The sequence below is a fragment of the Salmo salar genome, chromosome ssa20 (genome assembly GCF_905237065.1).
Source record: "Salmo salar chromosome ssa20, Ssal_v3.1, whole genome shotgun sequence".
NCBI classification, from domain to species: domain Eukaryota; kingdom Metazoa; phylum Chordata; class Actinopteri; order Salmoniformes; family Salmonidae; genus Salmo; species Salmo salar.
In genome coordinates, this window is record NC_059461.1 from 13966231 (window position 1) to 13986831 (window position 20601).

The 20601-nt window shown below is 42.2% G+C and overlaps 1 protein-coding gene across 3 annotated transcripts; it reads right to left on the minus strand.

Moving 5' to 3' along the window:
- Positions 1 to 476: 476 nt before the first annotated feature.
- On the minus strand, positions 477 to 20255 carry slc2a11b (solute carrier family 2 member 11b). Of its 3 annotated transcripts, none has more exons than XM_045702960.1 (12): positions 19835 to 20255; positions 17586 to 17684; positions 16566 to 16726; positions 16260 to 16384; positions 15969 to 16098; positions 15708 to 15856; positions 14950 to 15137; positions 7518 to 7628; positions 3066 to 3167; positions 2322 to 2397; positions 2062 to 2189; positions 477 to 1645 (listed from the first exon to the last, which is right to left on the minus strand). In XM_045702960.1, the coding sequence occupies exons 4-12, from the start codon at positions 16369 to 16371 to the stop codon at positions 1448 to 1450; spliced, it is 1194 nt and encodes a 397-aa protein (XP_045558916.1). In that variant the 5' UTR covers positions 16372 to 16384; positions 16566 to 16726; positions 17586 to 17684; positions 19835 to 20255; the 3' UTR covers positions 477 to 1447. The 3 variants fall into 3 exon arrangements, with proteins under 3 accessions (XP_045558916.1, XP_014016281.1, XP_045558915.1); XM_014160806.2 differs by lacking the exon at positions 19835 to 20255 and adding an exon at positions 18718 to 19828; XM_045702959.1 differs by lacking the exon at positions 19835 to 20255 and adding an exon at positions 18225 to 18698.
- Between the last annotated feature and the right edge of the window lie 346 nt (positions 20256 to 20601).

Here is a 20601-nt window from a genome sequence, read left to right on the forward strand (position 1 = left end):
CCCACCACCTCAAGCTCAACCTCGACAAGACGGAGCTGCTCTTCCTCCCGGGGATGGCCTGCCCGCTCCAAGTCCTCTCCATCACGGTTGACAACTCCACGGTGTCCCCCTCCAAGAGTGCAAAGAACCTTGGCGGGACCCTGGACAACACCCTTTTGTTCTCTACAAACATCAAAGCAGTGACTCGCTCCTGTAGATTCATGCTCTATAACGGCCGTAGAGTACAACCCTACTTCACACAGGAAGCGGTGCAGGTCCTAATCCAGGCACTTATCATCTCCCGTCTGGACTACTGCAACTCGCTGTTGGCTGGCTCCCTGCTTGTGCCATCAAACCCCTGCAACTTATCCAGAACGCTGCAGCCCGCCTGGTGTTCAACTTTCCCAAGTTCTTCCATGTCACACCGCTCCTCCGCACACTCCACTGGCTTCCAGTCGAAGCTCGCATCCACTACAAGACCATGGTACTTGCCTACGGAGCAGCAATTGGAATTGTCACTCCCTACCTTCAGGCTATGCTCAAACCCTACACCCCAACCCGAGCACTCCGTTCTGCCACCTCTGGTCTCTTGGCCCTCCCAACCCTACGGGAGGGCAGCTCCTGCTCAGCCCAGTCCAAGGTCTTCTCTGTCCTGGCACCCCAAAGGTGGAACCAGCTTCCCACTGAAGCTAGGACAGCAGAGTCTCTGTCCATCTTTAGAAAACATCTAAAACCCTACCTCTTCAAAGAATATCTTAAATAATCCTACAGCACCGACCCTCTCACCCTGACACCCCCCCAAAAAACAGCCTTTTGTGAACAAACACTCACACTTTACCTTTTCCCTCTTACTAGCTCTGACTTTGCTGATAGCTACTTTATTGAGGAAAACACACTAACTGTAAGTCGCTCTGAACAAGAGCGTATGCTAAATGAATAAAATGTCAAATGTAAATCTCATGCATATATAAATCATTGATCTGGACTTATCAGCAACATTAAAGGGATACTAAAGGATTTTGGCTTTGAGACCCTTTATCTACTTCCTCAAAGTCAGATTAGCATAATGTCTGGATTGGCATAATGTCTGCAAGTCAATGGTACTGACTTTAAGTCATTGCGCTAACGTTATTTAGCAATTACGCTAGCACTAGTAAGCAATTTTCGTTAAACTGCACGCAGACACATAAAAATGGTATCTCCGAGTTCATCTGACTCTGGGGAAGTAGATAAATGGCCTCATTGCCAACATCCCAGAGTATCCCTTTAACAGTATCTAGTTAATTTTGTTGATTCCTGTGTTCCAATTACTATAATGTCTACACTTCACAATCCCTGACAAAGAACACACATTCTGGAACTTTGTATCAATATGACAATGAGATATTCATAGCACTGTCAGTTGTTGAATAATAAGTAATGTGGTACAGGTTTGACAAGTCCTTTCAGCAAACACTGGAGCTGTGTTTCACAGAGGGGTTGACAACAATGTTGTCCTTGGGCCGTCATCTGCTTTTGAAGCCTTCCTCTTGTCTCCGGACTGGAACTCCGTATGGATCTCCAGGAAGGTTTTGTTCTTGGTCTCAGGGACTACCAGGAATATGTATACAGCCACCAAGACAGAAATCACCAAGAACACCAGGAAACAGTACTGCTGCAACTTAGTCTGTGGAGGTAAAAGAGCAGACCAAACCCATCTAGAACCAGCTCTCAAAACAGCCATCTCTCCTAATTTAATATCAACCGACAGTACGGATCAAACTACTCTAGTATTGTATAACCTACTGTTACACAATTTTTTATTTTTTTTTATTTAACCTTTATTTAATTAGGCAAATCAGTTAAGAACAAATTCTTATTTACAATGACGGTCTACCCTGGCCAAACCCGGACGACGCTGGGCCAATTGTGCGCCGCTTTATGGAACTCCAATCATGGCCGGATGTGATACAGCCTGGATTCGAACCAGGGACTGTAGTGACGCCTCTTGCACTGAGATGCAGTGCTTTAGACTGCTGCGACACTAACCATACTCCTTAATTTAAAGTTGAAGTACCACGGTTGCAAACACTTGGAACCTACCACAATAAATGGAAACACCATGCCAATGACGAAGAAGCTGAGCCAGTTCACGGACCCACCGATCATGTACGCAGCAGGCCGACTGGTTTGAGTGAATAACTCAGTGGTCAAGATGTTTGTCACACCACCTCCAAAGGACAAAGTGAAGGTATAGTGTTAGTTTTAAATAAATGTATAATCAGATAATGAATAATATTGTTGCCAGATCAAAGTTTGGCAATACTGGCCTAAATGGGCAATAAGTAAGTTCTGTCGGTTACCTGGTCCCAAGCCAAAGCTGAGTATGAAAGCAAAGACGCATCCCATGCTAAGATAAGGCATCCATAGGCCTGCTCCCTGCGTTCAATGAAAGAAGACAACAATTCAATCATAGAAAACTAGTGTTCTCAAAGTGGCCAGCCAAGCAACATGAAATGTCCAATGCAGCCATTTTTATCTCAATATCAAATAATTTATGGGTAACAATTAAGTACCTTACTGTGATTGTTTTCAATTAAAATTGTCAAAAAGAAACAAAAATAGCTTCTTAGCAAAGAGCAATTTCTAAAGCAAGAATTTTGCTTGGACTGTCTGAGAGTGTGGAGGGGAAAACTAGCTGTTATTGGCAGAGGTTTTGAACTTTCTTTTTTATTGGTCTATTAACTAATTTACTGCCTGGTGATGTGACCAGGCAGGCCTAAACTCCATTCCACCAAAACAGCCTAAAATTTCAGGCGGTCTTTTCAAACAACTCTTACACCAAAAGGGCATTATCATAATTGTTTAAATGTCACAGTATTATTCCAACCTCATAGTGTGGAAATATATACAGTAAAACACAGGAAAATCACATTTTTGACTGCACTGGGGCTTGTTACCCAGAAATGATTTGATATTGAGATACAAATTGCTACATTGGACCTTTTAAGGGTTGGTTTAATCAACCATAACTTAAGTGCAACACAGGTCTCTTATTCTGATTAATAAGAGACTGAAATGGAATTGTTAGATCAAATATACTTTACTTGGAAGGTGAGGGTCAGAGTGAAGCAAATGCACCAGAAAGCCATGAGGGTATACCCTCCGATGATAAGCACTTTTCGTCCCAGAGATTCGATCAGCATGCCCTGAAAGACACAGCATCTCATATGGCATACCAGCAGAAGTATACGATCATGGAGAAATAAGATCAGAGTGAAAAAAAAACTACAGCTGTAGGATATTCATTTGATTAACCTGTTTAGGATAGGGGGCAGTATTTTCACGGCCGGATAAAAAACGTACCCGATTTAATCTGGTTATTACTCCTGCCCAGAAACTAGAATATGCATATAATTATTTGATTTGGATAGAAAACACCCTAAAGTTTCTAAAACTCTTTGAATGGTGTCTGTGAGTATAACAGAACTCATATGGCAGGCCAAAACCTGAGAAGATTCTATATGGGAAGTGTCTGACCATTTCTTGTCCTTCTATAGCCTCTTTATCGAAAATAGAGGATCTCTGCTGTAACGTGACATTTTCTAAGGCTCCCATAGGCTCTCAGAAGGCGCCAGAACGGGGAATGATGACTCTGCAGTCCCTGGGCGAAAAACAGTAGGGGTTTTGGAAAGTGGTCGTTCTGAGAACAATGACACTGGCGCACGCGTGCATGTGAAGACTCCATTTTCTATTTTCAGTGTTTGAACGAAAACAAGGTCTCCCGGTCGGAATATTATCGCTATTTTACGAGAAAAATCGCATAAAAATTGATTTTAAACAGCATTTGACATGCTTCGAAGTACGGTAATGGAATATTTTGAAATTCTTTGTCACGATACGCGCCGGCGCGTCACCCTTCGGATAGTGTCTTGAACGCAAGAACAAAACGCAGCTATTTGGATATAACTATGGATTATTTGGAACCAAAACAACATTGGGTGTTGAAGTAGAAGTCCTGGGAGTGCATTCTGACGAAGAACAGCAAAGGTAATCCAATTTTTCTTATAGTAAATCTGAGTTTGGTGAGTGCCAAACTTGGTGGGTGTCAAACTAGCTAGCCATGATGGCCGGGCTATCTACTCAGAATATTGCAAAATGTGCTTTCACCGAAAAGCTATTTTAAAATCGGACACCGCGATTGTATAAAGGAGTTCTGTATCTATAATTCTTAAAATAATTGTTATGCTTTTTGTGAACGTTTATCGTGAGTAATTTAGTAAATTCACTGGAAGTTTTCGGTGGGTATGCTAGTTCTGAACGTCACATGCTAATGTAAAAAGCTGGTTTTTGATATAAATATGAACTTGATTGAACAAAACATGCATGTATTGTATAACATAATGTCCTAGGAGTGTCATCTGATGAAGATCATCAAAGGTTAGTGCTGCATTTAGCTGTGGTTTTGGTTTTTGTGACATTATATGCTAGCTTGAAAAATTTGTGTGTGATTATTTCTGGCTGGGTATTCTGCTGACATAATCTAATGTTTTGCTTTCGTTGTAAAGCCTTTTTGAAATCGGACAATGTGGTTAGATAAAGGAGAGTCTTGTCTTTAAAATGGTGTAAAATAGTCATATGTTTGAAAAATTGAAGTTTTGGGATTTTTGAGGAGTTTGTAATTCGCGCCACGCTCTATCATTGGATATTGGCGAGGCGTTCCGCTAGCGGAACATCTTAACCTGTTGCAAGAGAACTTTCTTTTAATGCAGGACATTTAAAACTTGTAGTGTATTTGAGGTTTAAAAAGGCTTCTGAAGTTTGGAATTTCGACTTTAAAATTTCAGACTTGATTTTCCTTTACTGAAAATGTATCAACTCCTAAAAAAATGGCCATTAATTATAAATCCACATAATTCACATTTCCTGTTGCTGCGGGATAAAGATCCTACAGCTGTAGTCAACACATCTTAAATATGTTAATCCACCAGATGAATAGTAACATAAATCATAGCATAGCATTCAATGAGAACAGTACTGTCATACCAGCATAACATGATGAAATTAGCGATCAGTCATTAAAGAGGATTCTAAAAGACTCATAAATCCATGCAAAGAGGCATGGGGTTGTATGATATTTCCGCTCTACGATGGACTCCATGCATGCTACTAAATACTTGGAAATATACAGTACCAGTCAAAAGTTGACACACCCTACTCATTCCAGGGTTCCTCTTTATTTTTACTATTTTCTACATTGTAGAATAGTAGTGAAGACAAACTATTAAATAACACATATGGAATCATGTAATAACCCCCAAAAAAGTGTTAAACAAATCCAAATATATTTTATATTTTAAATTCTTCAAAGTAGCCACCCTTTGCCTTGATGACAGCTTTGCACACTTGGCATTCTCTCAACCAGCTTCATGAGGTAGTGTAACGAGTGCGCTGAGAGTCGCGAAGCAATTACAGGGAGTGAATATTTAATAAATGGAACATAATACAAAACAAGAAACACGAACAGCACACAGACATGAAACTGAAATAATAACGCCTGGGGAAGGAACTAAAGGGATCCCGGGAATCAGGAGCGGACCTGTCACCTCTGCTGAGGCGCGGGAACCTGTCGAACCGGCTGAGGCACGGGAGCCTGGCGACCTAGAGCGCCGGAGAGGGAGTATATGTGACAGTACCCCCTCCCTGGCGCATGGCTCCAGCCACAGGACGCTGACCAACGGGACGATCCCGGGGGTCAGGAGCGGACCGGTCGCTCCGCTGAGGCGCGGAAATCTGACGAACCGGCCGAGGCGTGGGAGCCCGACGAGCCGGCCGAGGCGTGGGAGCCCGACGAGCCGGCCGAGGCGTGGGAGCCCGACGAGCCGGCTGAGGACACCCGGACCCGACATCCCTTCCAACACACAAAAAAAACACTCCGTGATGCTTCCCTTAGGTGAGGCATTATTCTGTAACGAGTGCGCTGAGAGTCGGGACGCAAGTACAGGGAGTGAATATTTAATAAATAAACAGAACATAATACAAAACAAGAAACATGAACAGCACACAGACATGAAACTGAAATAATAACACCTGGGGAAGGAACCAAAGGGAGTGACATAAATAGGGAAGGTAATCAGGGAGGTGATGGAGTCCAGGTGAGTCTGATGATGCGCTGGTGCGTGTAACGATGGTGACAGGTGTGCGCATCATGAGCAGCCTGGTGATCTAGAGCGTGAGTGACAGTATATGTGACAAGTAGTCACCTGGAATGCATTTAAATTAACAGGTGTGCCTTGTTAAAAGATAATTAAGTAATGCGTTTGAGCCAATCAGTTGTGTTGTGACATGGTAGGGGTGGTATATAGAAGATAGCCCTATTTGGTAACAGACCAAGTCCATATTATAGCAAGAACAGCTCAAATAAGCAAAGAGAAACAACAGTCCATCATTACTTTTCGACATGAAGGTCAGTCAATCTGAAAAATGTCAAATCCTTGGATAGTTTCTTCAAGTGCAGTCGCAAAAACCATCAAGCACTATGATGAAACTGGCTCTCATGAGGACCACTAAAGGAAATGAAGAGTAAGGAAGTTCAGAGTTACCAGCCAGAAATTGCAGCCCAAATAAATGCTTCACAAGTAACAGACACATCTCAACATCAACTGTTCAGTGGAGACTGCATGAATCAGGCCTTCATGGTTGACTTGCTGCAAAGAAACCACTAGTAAAGGACACCAATAAGAAGAAGTGACTTGCTCGGGCCAAGAAACACGAGCAATGGACATTAGACCAGTGGAAATCTGTCCTTTGACCTGATGAGTCCAAATTTGAGATTTTTGGTTCCAACTGCCGTGTCTTTGTGAGACGCAAAGTAGGTGAACGGCTGATCTCTGCATGTGTGCTTCCACCATGAAGCATGGAGGAGGTGTGATGGTGTGGGGGTGCTTTGCTGGTGACACTGTCTGTGATGTATTTAGAATTCAAGGCACACATAACCAGCAAGGCTACCACAGCATTCTGCAGCGATACGCCATCCCATCTGGTTTGCGCTTAGTGGGACTATCATTTGTTTTTCAACAGGACAATGACCCAAACACACCTGCAGACTGTGTAAGGGCTATTTGACCAAGAAGGTGAGTGATGGAGTGCCTCATCAGATGGCCTGGCCTCCACAATCACCCGACCCCAATCCAATTGAGATTGTTTGGGATGAGTTAGACCGCAGAGTGAATGAAAAGCAGCCAACAAGTGCTCAGCATATGTGGGAACTCCTTCAAGACTGTTGGAAAAGCATTCCAGGTGAATACCTCATCAAGCTGGTTGAGAGAATGCAAAGAGTGTGCAAAGCTGTCATCAAGGCTACTTTGAAGAATCTAAAATCCTAAATATATTTAGATTTTTTAACACTTTTTTTGGTTACTACATGATTCCATATGTGTTATTTCATCATTTTGATGTCTTCACCATTATAATGCAATGTAGAAAATAGTAAAAAATAAAGAAAAACTACCAACTGTTGAACGGTACTGTATGTACTATGACCAATAGTTGACACTCACACAGGTAAGGGCAGTGAGGCATTCACAGGCTCCTGTGCCCACAGTTACGTAGGGTATGTTAACATCTGGAATTCCGGCCTCCTCAAACACATAATCTGTATAAAAATAAATCTGCAAGAGAGAGAGTGATAGAAAACAAATGAAACACAGGTCCTTCACACTATACCCTATAGTGTATACCAGGGATAGACATGCAGTCAGAGCGAGCCCTAGCCTTTTGGGGCCCTAAGTAAAATTTTGTTGGGGGGGGGTTGATCCGCAAGCCAACAAAAGGGGGGCTGCAGCCAGTTGCCTATACCTGGTGTATACCATATATCACAGTTGAAGTCGGAAGTTTACATACACCTTAGCCAAATACATTTAAACTCAGTTTTTCACAATTCCTGACATTTAATCCTAGTAAAACATTCCCTGTTTTAGGTCAGTTAGGATCACCACTTTATATTAAGAATGTGAAATGTCAGAATAATAGTAGAGAGAATGATTTATTTGAGCTTTTATTTCTTTCATCACATTCCCAGTGGGTCAGAAGTTTACATTCACTCAATTAGTATTTGGTAGCAGTGCTTTTAAATTGTTTAACTTGGGTCAAACGTTTCGGGTATCCTTCCACAAGCTTCCCACAATAAGTTGGGTGAATTTTGGCCCATTCCTCTTGACAGAGCTAGTGTAACTGAGTCAGGATGTAGGGCTCCTTGCTCTCACACGCTTTTTCAGTTCTGCCCACAAATTTTCTAAGGGATTGAGGTCAGGGCTTTGTGATGGCCACTCCAATACCTTGACTTTGTTGTCCTTAAGCCATTTTGCCACAACTTTGGAAGTATGCTTGGGGTCATTGTCCATTTGGAAGATCCATTTGCGACCAAGCTTTAACTTCCTGACTGATGTCTTGAGATGTGGCTTCAATATATCCACATAATTGCCCATTCCTCATGATGCCATCTATTTTGTGAAATGCACCAGTCCCTCCTGCAGCAAGCACCACCACCACATGATGCTGTCACCGCCGTACTTCACGGTTGGGATGGTGTTCTTCGGCTTTCAAGCCTCCCCCTTTTTCCTCCAAACATAACGATGGTCATTATGGCCAAACAGTTCTATTTTTGTTTCATCAGACCAGAGGACATTTCACCAAAGACTACTATCTTTGTCCCCATGTGCAGTTGCAAACCATAGGGCTATTTACAGATTGGCTATGTACAGGTGCAGTGATCTGTGAGCTGCTCTGACAGCTGGTGCTTAAAGCTAGAGAGGGAGATATAGTCTCCAGCTTCAGTGATTTTTGCAGTTCGTTCCAGTCATTGGCAGCAGAGAACTGGAAGGAAAGGCTGCCGAAGGAGGAATTGGCTTTGACCAGAGAAATATACCTGCTGGAGCGCGTGCTGCGGGTGGGTGCTGCTATGGTGACCAGTGAGCTGAGATATGGCGGGGCTTTACCTAGCAACGACTTATAGATGACCTGGAGCCAGTGGGTTTGGCGACGGATATGAAGCAAGGGCCAGCAAACGAGAGCATACAGGTCGCAGTGGTGGGTAATATATGGGGCTTTGGTGACAAAACGGATGGCGTGATAGACTGCATCCAATTTACTGAGTGAGTATTGTTACTGAGAGTGTTGGAGGCTATTTTGTAAATGAAATCGCAGAAGTCAAGGATCGGTAGGATAGTCAGTTTTACTAGGATATGTTTGGCAGCATGAGTGAAGGATGCTTTGTTGTGAAATAGGAAGCCGATTGTAGATTTAATTTTGTTTTTGGAGATGCTTAATGTGAGTCTGGAAGGAGAGTTTACAGTCTAACCAGACACCTAGGTATTTGTAGTTGTCCACATATTCTAAGTCAGAACCGTCCAGAGTAGTGATGCTGGATGGGTGGGCAGGTGTGGGCAGCGGTCGGTTGAAGAGCATGCATTTAGTTTTGCTTGCATTTAAGAGCAGTTGGATGCCACGGAAGGGAGAGTTGTATGGCATTGAAGCTCGTCTGGAGGTTAGTTAACACAGTGTCCAAAGAAGGGCCAGAAGTATACAGAATGGTGTCGTTTGCGTAGAGGTGGATCAGAGAATCACCAGCAGCAAGAGCGACATCATTGATGTATACAGAGAAAAGAGTCGGCCCGAGAATTGAACCCTGTGGCACCCCCCATAGAGACTGCCAGAGGTCCGGACAACAGGCCCTCCAATTTGACACACTGAACTCTATCAGAGAAGTAGTTGGTGAACCAGGCGAGGCAGTCATTTGAGAAACCAAGGCTGTTGAGTCTGCTGATAAGAATGTGGTGATTGACAGAGTCGAAAGCCCTGGCCAGGTCGATGAATACAGCTGCACAGTATTGTCTCTTATCGATGGCGGTTATGATATCGTTTATGATATCGTTTAGGACCTTGAGCGGTGCTGAGGTGCACCCATAACCAGCTCGGAAACCAGATTGCATAGCGGAGAAGGTACGGTGGGATTCGAAATGGTCGGTGATCTGTCTGCTTTTGAAGACCTTAGAAAGGCAGGGTAGGATAGATATAGGTCTGTAGCAGTTTTGGTCTAGAGTGTCTCCCCCTTTGAAGAGGGGGATGACCGCGGCAGCTTTCCAATCTTTGGGGATCTCAGACGATACGAAAGAGGGGTTGAACAAGTTAGTAATAGGGGTTGCAACAATTTCGGCTGATCATTTTAGGAAGAGAGGGTCCAGATTGTCTAGCCCTGCTGATTTGTAGGGGTCCAGATTTTGCCGCTCTTTCAGAACATCAGCTATCTTTATTTGGGTGAAGGAGAAATGGCGGAGGCTTGGGCAAGTTGCAGTGAGGGGTGCAGGGCTGTTGACCGGGGTAGGGGTAGCCAGGTGGAAAGCATGGCCAGCCGTGGAGAAATGCTTATTGAAATTCGCAATTATTGCGGATTTATCAGTGATGACAGTGTTTCCTAGCCTCAGTGCAGTGGGGAGCTGGAAGGAGGTGCTCTTATTCTCCATGGACTTTACAGTGTCCCAGAACTTTTTGGAGTTAGTGCTACAGGATGCAAATTTCTGTTTGATAAAGCTAGCCTTTGCTTTCCTAACTGCCTGTGTATATTGGTTCCTAACTTCCCTGAAAAGTTGCATATCGCGGGGGCTATTCGATGCTAATGCAGAACGCCACAGGATGTTTTTGTGGTGGTCAAGGGCAGTCAGGTCTGGAGTGAACAAAGGGCTATATCTGTTCCTAGTTCTACATTTTTTGAATGGGGCATGCTTATTTAAGATGGTGAGGAAAGCACTTTTAAAGAATAACCAGGCATCCTCTACTGACGAAATGAGGTCTATATCCTTCCAGGATACCCGGGCCAGGTCGATTAGAAAGGCCTGCTTGCTGAAGTGTTTTAGGGAGCGTTTGACAGTGATGAGGAGTGATCGCTTGACCCGCAGACCCATTACGGACGCAGGCAATGAGTCAGTGATCGCTGAGATCCTGGTTGAAGACAACAGAGGTGTATTTGGAGGGCAGGTTAGTTAGGATGATATCTATGAGGGTGCCCGTGTTTACGGATTTGGGGTTGTACCTAGTGGGTTCATTGATAATTTGTGTGAGATTGAGAGCATCAAGCTTAGATTGTAGGATGGCCGGAGTGTTAAGCATGTCCCAGTTTGGGTTACCTAACAGCACGAGCTCTGAAGATAGATGGGGGTCAATCAATTCGCATATGGTGTCCAGGGCACAGCTGGGGGCAGACGGTGGTCTGTAGCAAGTGGCAACGGTAAGAGACTTGTTTCTGGAGAGGTGGATTTTTAAAAGTAGAAGCTCAAATTGTTTGGGCACAGACCTGGATAGTAAGACAGAACTCTGCAGGCTATCCCTGCAGTAGATTGCAACTCCGCCCCCTTTGGCAGTTCTATCTTGTCGGAAAATGTTATAGTTAGGGATGGAAATTTCAGGGTTTTTGGTGGTCTTCCTAAGCCAGGATTCAGACACGGCTAGGACATCCGGGTTGGCAGAGTGTGCTAAAGCAGTGAATAAAATAAACTTAGGGAGGAGGCTTCTGATGTTAACATGAATGAAATCAAGGCTTTTACGGTTACAGAAGTCAACAAATGAAAGCGCCTGGGGAATGGAAGTGGAACTAGGCACTGCAGGGCCTGGATTAACCTCCACATCACCAGAGGAACAGAGCAGGAGTAGGATAAGGGTACGGCTAAAGGCTAAAAGAACTGGTCGTCTAGTACCTTCAGAACAGAGAGTAAAAGGAGCAGATTTCTTGGCAAGGTAGAATAGATTCATGGCATAATGTACAGACAAAGGTATGGTAGGATGTGAATACAGTGGTGGTAAACCTGTGCATAGGGTGACGATGAAAGAGATATTGTCTCTAGAAATATCATTTAAACCAGGTGATGTCACCGCATGTGTGGGAGGTGGAACTAAAGTGTTAACTAAGGCATATTGAGCAGGGCTAGAGGCTCTACAGTGAAATAAGGCAATAATTACTAACCAAAACAGCAATGGACAAGGCATATTAACGTTAGGGATAGGCATGCGGAGCCGAGTGATCATAGGAGTCCAGTGAGTGGCTTCAGACAGCTAGCGGGCCGGGGCTAGCAAGCTAGCAGAAGGGCCTTTGAGGGACGTCGCGACGGAAGAAAGTCTGTTGTGGCCCCCTCATGCTGTTACGTCGGCAGACGGATCAGCAGGGCTCCGTGTGGTAAACCAGGCCAATTGGCAAAATAGGTATAGTGGCCAAAGAATTTGTCCGATGGGCCTCTTAAGCTAAAAACTATAGTTTGTTAACAAGAAATTTGTGGAGTGGTTGAAAATTTGTTTTAATGACTTCAACCTAAGTGTATGTAAACTTACGACTTCAACTGTATATACTGTACATGTATACTCAGTGTCAAATTTAGGTATAGGCGACATGGGCAGCCGCCCAATGCGGAATCTTGCCGGGGGTGGCATGGGGTGCCGCACAAAAAAAATTGGAATGGTGACATTTGCGCGATCGGTTTTCTATCGCTCATTTCCACGTCACGTCAATGATATCATGTCACCGTGTGGGACTGTGGGTCAATTAACCTTGTCGAAGTGGGCGCCCTGATTCTAGTTTGTGAGGTAGGCAGGCTACTGCCTGGGAAGGTCTCCCACTCAGAAGTACGCGATGGGGAGGGGGGCGGTGGTAGGTTGACCTTAGGTCTCCCCACTGGAAGCCCGAGGTAGTGGGGAGTGGGGAATCTATCAAATAGCACACCTCTAACTTTGTACTGTACTAATGCAATTAGTCAAATCCGTCACACTACGAAATGCTACCAAATAAACCACAATTCATTCATAATACTGTGAATATACAGTTGAAGTCAGAAGTTTACATACACTTAGGTTGGAGTCATTAAAACTTGTTTTTCAACCACTCCACAAATTTCTTGTTAATTAACAAACTATAGTTTTGGCAAGTCGGTTAGAACATCTACTTTGTGCATGACACAAGTAATTTTTCCAACAATTGTTTACAGACAGATTATTTCACTTATCATTCACTGTATCACAATTCCAGTGGGTCAGAAGTTTACATACACTAAGTTGACTGTGCCTTTAAACAGCTTGGAAAATTCCAGAAAATGATGTCATGGCTTTAGAAGCTTCTGATAGGCTAATTGACATCATTTGAGTCAATTGGAGTTGTGTGTACCTGTGGATGTATTTCAAGGCCTACCTTCAAACTCAGTGTCGCTTTGCTTGACATCATGGGAAAATCTAAAGAAATCAGCCAAGACCTCAGAAAAAAATTGTAGACCTCCACAAGTCTGGTTCATCCTTGGGAGAAATTTCCAAATGCCTGAAGGTACCTCGTTCATCTGTACAAACAATATTACGGAAGTATAATCACCGTACTTTGGTGCGAAAAGTGCAAATCAATCCCAGAACAACAGCAAAGGACCTTGTGAAGATGCTGTAGGAAACAGGTACAAAAGTATCTATATGCACAGTAAAACGAGTCCTACATCTACATAACCTGAAAGGCCGTTCAGCAAGGAAGAAGCCACTGCTCCAAATCGCCTTGAAAAAGCCAGACTACAGTTTACATCTGCACATGGGGACAAATATTGTACTTTTTGGAGAAATGTTCTCTGGTCTGATGAAACAAAAATAGAACCGTTTGGTCAAAATGTTTGTAGGAAAAAGGGGGAGGCTTGCAAGCCGAAAAACACCTTCCCAATCGTGAAACACGGGGGTGGCAGCATCATGTTGTGGGGGTGCTTTTCTGCAGGAGGGACTGGTGCACTTCACAAAATAGATTGCATCAGAAATGGGAAATTATGTGGATATATTGAAGCCACATCTCAAGACATCAGTCAGGAAGTTAAAGCTTGGTCGCAAATGGGTCTTCCAAATGGACAATGACACCAAGCATACTTCCAAAGTTGTAGCAAAATGGCTTAAGGACAACAAAGTCAAGGTATTGGAGTGGCCATCACAAAGCCCTGACCTCAATCCCATAGAAAATGTGTGGGCAGAACTAAAAAAGCGTGTGCGAGCAAGAAGGCCTACATCCTGACTCAGTTACACCAGCTCTGTCAAGAGGAATGGGCTAAAATTCACCCAACTTATTGTGGGAAGCTTGTGGAAGGATACCCGAAACGTTTGACCCAAGTTAAACAATTTAAAGGCAATGCTGCCAAATACTAATTGAGTGTATGTAAACTTCTGACCCACTGCGAATGTGATGAAAGAAATAAAAGCTGAAATAAATCATTCTCTCTACTATTATTCTGACATTCCACATTCTTAAAATAAAGTGGTGATCCTAACTGATCTAAGACTGGGAATTTTTACTAGGATTAAATGTCAGGAATTGTGAAAAACTGAGTTTAAATGTATTTGGCTAAGGTGTATGTAAACTTCCGACTTCAACTGTATAGTTTCACAGACATATTGTTGCATTTTTTTTCTGGTTTGTGCGAAATCGTTGAGAATAATATAAAACCAGTCTGAACACCACCAAGGTGAATTGGTTTAGTCTGGACTCTTGGTTGACAGTGTTGGGGGATGGGTCATGTATTGATACTCGAGTGCCAAATCAACACATATTTCTTTCTAGTTCTCTGTTACTTCTTTTTGATATTTATGAGTCTTATTTTTGTATTTATTTTTTATATTTATATAGTTTTCAATGTTATGATTATTTATTTGTGTTGTTCCAATTACAGTTAGTACAGAATTATGCTTTTTGGGGGGGGGGGCTGAAGGGGGGGGTTCGCCCATGGAGCCATACAAGCTAGAACCGCCACTGTGTATGCCCTATAACAATCTGAATGTCCTGCAGGTATATGCATTTAACATGAGAGTTCTGTGAATGGAATATTGTACATTTAAACCAACGTCTTCTGATCTCAACTGACTTCAGTTCATACTGATAAACATGGCAGCCCCGAGGGGACATAGGGTCATGTGTGGAAATTTGGTCTGTTGCTAACGTACAGCGTTGATGCCGTTGAGCTGCTGGGCAGCGTTGAGCAGGATGATGGTGAGGACTTGCCAGCGGAGGCTGCGGTCCATGAACAGCTGCCAGGGCTTCTTGGGTTTAATGCCAATGGCGCTGACCCTCTCCCTCTCCATGTCCTCCCACTCGCGATCAAAGTTATCCGCGCCGTGGAGTTGCTTCATCGCTGTCCACAGGAAACACAAGACACAGCTCACATGGTCTCTCTCCACTCCACGCTTCATTTATTATCCCTCATACTCATAACAGGAATCCACTCATTCACCCAGCCAGCGTAACCAAACCAAATCAGACAGACACAGCGGGATACACAGAGGTATTTATTTGATTAGCTAGGATTGTGTGAGTAATGAGAGACATTGCCGATTCGCAGTGTAACATGCTGTTACAGTATGCACTGCAGTCATGTGCTTGACCCAGTATGTCTCTCAAGGGGAAAGATTTGTACAATTTATGTTTCCCGACCCTTCTGATCTCAGATAAAGGAAGAATCATCACCCCCTCCAAACGTTCCGTAATGTCAAATCAATGTTCAGGTACGGAGTGACACAGCTCGGCTCTCTTTTTTTAGGTGAATGATCGTAGGTTACGTTACAATTTAGGTTTGCACACTTTGATCCTGCTTCTTTGCTAAAACAACTGTTTTCTGTCTCAATACTTTTCAGCACGATGACTGTTGTCAGTCCTTATGCGAGAGAGCTCGTGGTAGATCTTTTGACATGTGATTGGAACATACCTTTTCTACATCCGACGTCATCCCCTCTGTCGATCAGCAGGTAGCGAGGGCTCTCTGGGAACCAGGGCAGTATGATGAGCTGCAGGAACGCTGGGATACAGGTGGTGCAGAGCAGGATGGGCCAGTGTTCTTCTTTACCGAGGAGCTCACTGCAGGATCATAGACACTCATTATAGGAACCACACAAGACATTATGTGCAGTCTTCATTTCAAAGTACTCTGGAAGTTAGTGGGCAATAGTCCAGGATGATCTAAACTTACTTAAGCCCAATCACCTGTCCAGTAAGGATGCCCCCGGTGATGAAAATAGAAGTCCCCATCGCCATGGCACCACGAAGTGCCCTTGGGGCGATTTCCCCCAGATACAGTGGCTGAACGCATATGCCGATACCTGGCAATCAGCATATTATTTGAACAAAGTGTGGCACAGTAACTTACAGACAAGACAGAACCTTCAATAAATATACATTTTTCAACACATCCAGCTTAGAAATAAAGACTGCAAACTGCTGATGTCAACACTTCACTTGACTAACGCACTGACATATTTACCCGCATTTACTCCTGTGAAAAATCGTCCAACGATGAGCAGTTCAAATAATCCAGTGGGGTAGCTCAGGCCCATCAACAGAGCAGCCAGTAAGGCAAATGCGTTGTTCATCATTAGTGTCCCCTTTCTTTGACACAGAATAATTGCCGTTAATTAAACTTGTATTGAAAGTGCCTTGTTTGGCTAAAAAAATGCATGCAGTCTAATGGATATTGCCAAAATAGTAATAGTCTATGTGTAAAATTGGAGACTGACACAAATATCCAAATGAGGATTCAAGGCACTATTAACAAAACACTTCTTTATACCTCCCAAATCTAATGGCCAGTGTTCCACCTATACTTGCTCCAATAAATCCTCCTATTGTGAAAATGGACACGATGTTGGACCACAGGAGAGTGAGGTATTGCTCTGAGATGTCCTCATCATAGCGCTCCAGCCAGGTTTGGTTGATGAAATTCTGCACAGACTGAGAAAAAAAAGCACCCCTAACTCAACATAGCCTTGAAAATCAGATGCACTGCTCACAGCTGAAATGGAATTGTAATTTGCATGACTTAAGAACGTATTATACCTCTGAATGTGCGTGACAAATGTACCAACACACAGCAGTTGCACAATACTGAAATGAAATGGTAGAATTCATCTGTTTTTACTCAAAAGGATTACATGTTACATGCTCGTAAGTGTTACATTTTTTTTTGTCACGATTCCCTTGTAATGTGCCCTAAGATTTACATGGAGCCTCCAGGGCTGCGTGTGACTACTTAGACTGACTGTTTTCTGAACACACAGACATGGTCCAATGAGGACAGAATACAAATGATTATCCAATGTCAGTATCATCTTCTCATGAATTCAATAACACCAAAACATTTTCTATTTAGCCATCTAAGTATATTCAACTTAAAGGAGCAATCTGCGGTTGAAAGAATGACAAAATGTAATCCCCTCCACTGTTTCAGTAAAAAGCTGAGGGAGGGGTCTGGATAAATGTAACCAAGCTCAAATTCATAGACCGAGCTATTGATGCAATGGCTGGACCATCCATGATATACAAATTATAGTTTAAACCATGTTTTAAGGCTATACAGTGTTTACATTGACTTTGTTTACAAACATTGGAATAAAATAAGCTCACATTTTGGGTTGTGATGGGGTACAGCAGTTGAACTAAGTTATATTTAAAAGTTATATTTATAAGTTATATTTAAAAGTGATATTCTTAAAGAATAAGTAGGTCCATGTCATTAATTAAGTCCCAAAATGGATGTAGCAACTTCCGAACCCCCCTTTTAAGTAGACACATATTGACAATGATGTCTTACCTTGGTGGGGGCATTGATGATCGAAATATTATAACCATATTGAAAGGTTCCTCCAATGCAAGCTGCACAAATTGCCAGTAGAAGGGATTTGTTTGGACGCTGCAACCAATAACACACATAATTGGTGGTTTAGCATCAGATAATATGTGCAGATTCTATGCTGTACTTTTCAACTTTCAGTATTGAACAGAAAAAAGGATAACTCTAACAGGTGTAGCCCAATCATGATCATATTTTACTATTAGATAGCTGTTAGAAGTTCAAATGAGGCACAAATACATATCAAATATATTTTAGCTAAGGTTATTAATTACAATAGCCAAGTGTAGACAATGAAATAGGCTATAGGTTGCTTTAATTAAATAACTTTATAATAATTTGAGTCCCTGTTTGCAGGTGAAGGACACCAAAAACAGTGGGCTTAGTTAGTTTAAAACAAGATATGTATTATAATGCATGTATTTATTATTTATCATTGATTAAATATAACTTAGAATTCACACTAATGATAATAATAATAACAACAACAATACAAATAATAACAATACATGCATTATTACTGTTGTTATTATTATTACTAATATAGCAATAACACTTCTTCTTCTTCTTCTCCTTCTTCTTTATTATTATTATACATACCTTAATTTTCTCTTTTGTTTCTGTGCTGCCTTCAAGCAAAAGTTGATATTCCGTATCTCCTTTAGTCATTTTGAGTCCTGTTTTTTGTTTTATCTACAGTATGTACAACTTCAGATTGTATACAGGTTTTTCTGTCTAGCCAAAGGCAAAGTGCAAAAGTTGCTCTCTCCTAGGCTAATGTAGACTACTCATCCTCAAGTGGAGTGCCTTTCGAGGATGTGGTCGGGAAGCGCAGTAAATATAGTGAGGAAAATACAATTGATCAGTTGTTCCTTGGATGACCCAGTGTCCCCTCGTCTGAGCATAACATTGCATTACAGACTTCTCTCTTTTTTACGAGTGGGAAACTCTGCACTCTTTACACACAGTAACCATTAAATATGCCATGAAACACCTTTCTCTATCACACACCGGTTACAGATAATACATTTTGTGCGGAAATCTTCATCAAGCAGTAGGCTATTTTTACCTTTCTCATGAATAAAAGGCCTACCTCTTTCTTTAATTCTGCAGACACTTCATTGCTATCCATTTTGAATCTCGTTCATTGAGCCCAACAAATAAAAAGGCACTATTTATACAAGTAAAGCAACTGCAGCCTACTTATGGATTAAACCTAGGCTATTTATGGTCTGGTCACACCCATACTAGTTGTAGGTGTGATGATTCCATTGTAGCCTAGGCTGTGTTATTATCACTAGCATGAAGGTGTTTAATGAACTCTTGACAGCATTCCTTTAGGCTACTCTGTGCTATCAGTAGGCCTATGAAAGGTGCAATTTAAAAGGTATAGCCCAGGTCTTATTTGAAAACCATGCACAAAAACTAAGAAGAGGTATATTGAATTATTGGATTTGACCTATTTTATGGTCATCAGTGTGGCAATTTTCCTTTTTGATTATAAAGACCTCATTGTTTGTGAAGTCAAGTGACCAGAAAAGCTCATAAGCCCCTTCTTGGTTAGCAGGATGGTCATTCCACTGTTTCCAGATAGGCTACATGCCTTTGCTATAATTTCAATGATTTCCATTTCTACATTAATTTTCACAATGGGAAAAAACTGAAACCTCTTTCTTCAGTTTATTGACTATAGCCTATAGAGTCTAGCTAGCCCTATGGACTGCATACCTTTCACTAGACCTACAGTATATAGTAGCCTAACCTTACAAGTTTACACAAACATATTGGACTTGGAATGTCAAAATGCCTAAATTCTTACCCAATTTGTAGACAAAGAGACCCTTGTATTTACTTATATTATATGATGTAGTCTACTAAATTAATACTACTGTGAACAGTGCTACTGACATAGGCCTTGTTCAATTGAGCTGTACTTCTACATTTTTGTCTCTGGGCGGCGCTGTCAAGCCTTCTAAGGGATGTGACTAGACGGGATACGGTTTATGTCAGAATGGCACAGAATATATTTTTAGAATTTACGCAGCAGGTTAGGATAATTAACGTAGCAAGTTTGGATAATTCAATTATTACACAGATTACACTATTCCAAAACCAAACTGCATAGGATATTTCCTGGTACATCCCCTATGTGTGATAAATGTCAGGCTGAGCAGGGTACACTACTCCACTGCTTTGCGCTATGCTCTAACCTGTATGGGTATTGGTGTGGAATTGTTGGGGTCCTCTCTGAAGTTCTGGAGACATCAATAGACCCAGACCCGCTTCTGATAATCCTGGGAGTGTCCGATTCCCTAAACGGATTAACCAACTCCCCAAAACAACTCATTTCTTACAGTCTCAATTCGGCAAAAAAAATAAAATCTAATCTTGTTGTTTTGGAAAAAGAGGGAAGCGCCCTCTACCAAATGATGGCTCAGCGAATTGGCAAACACTGTACACTTAGAAAGAATTAGATATATTCTGAACAATAAATTATCAACATTTGATCAAATCTGGCAGCCTTTCCTCTCTTACTTGGACCAGGCGGCGCTGTGAATTTGCACTTTTTAACGCAAATCAATTGTCATATGGTAATCTACCTTTGGGCAGCATGTGCTGGCCCCGCCACCAGAGCAGTTGGGAGGGGAATAGGGTGGAATAAAGGGGGGTATAAATGGGGGGGATTACATCGACCCTTTTTTCTCTCTACCTGTCCTTGTTCTGTATGTCTTGTTTTGTAATATTTGTTTTTTGCCCAGAACTCTGGGTCTTTTGGTTAATGTCTGTTCTCTTATGTTTAGATAAGAACTGTAAACTTATTTTATACCTATACACCATTCTTGTGTGTGTGTTCAATAAAAAATATTTGAACGAGGATAATTCAATTAAGGTTCGAGAAAAATGTTGAGTTAGCTAAAATGCTAAACTGCACACAAAACAAATCTACTTTAGACGTCAATTTGGCAACTGTATTCAA

Bases quoted from the DNA above. Each gene is read 5' to 3' on its own strand.
- slc2a11b (XM_045702959.1), bottom strand. From the start codon at position 18,293: ATGACTAAAGGAGATACGGAATATCAACTTTTGCTTGAAGGCAGCACA. The intron at 16,385-16,565 runs GTATAAAGAAGT...TCTGTGTCAAAG, and splicing joins CTGGCCATTAGATTTGGGAG to AAAGGGGACACTAATGATGA. The intron at 3,168-7,517 runs GTGAGTGTCAAC...TGTGTCTTTCAG, and splicing joins GCCTCACTGCCCTTACCTGT to GGCATGCTGATCGAATCTCT.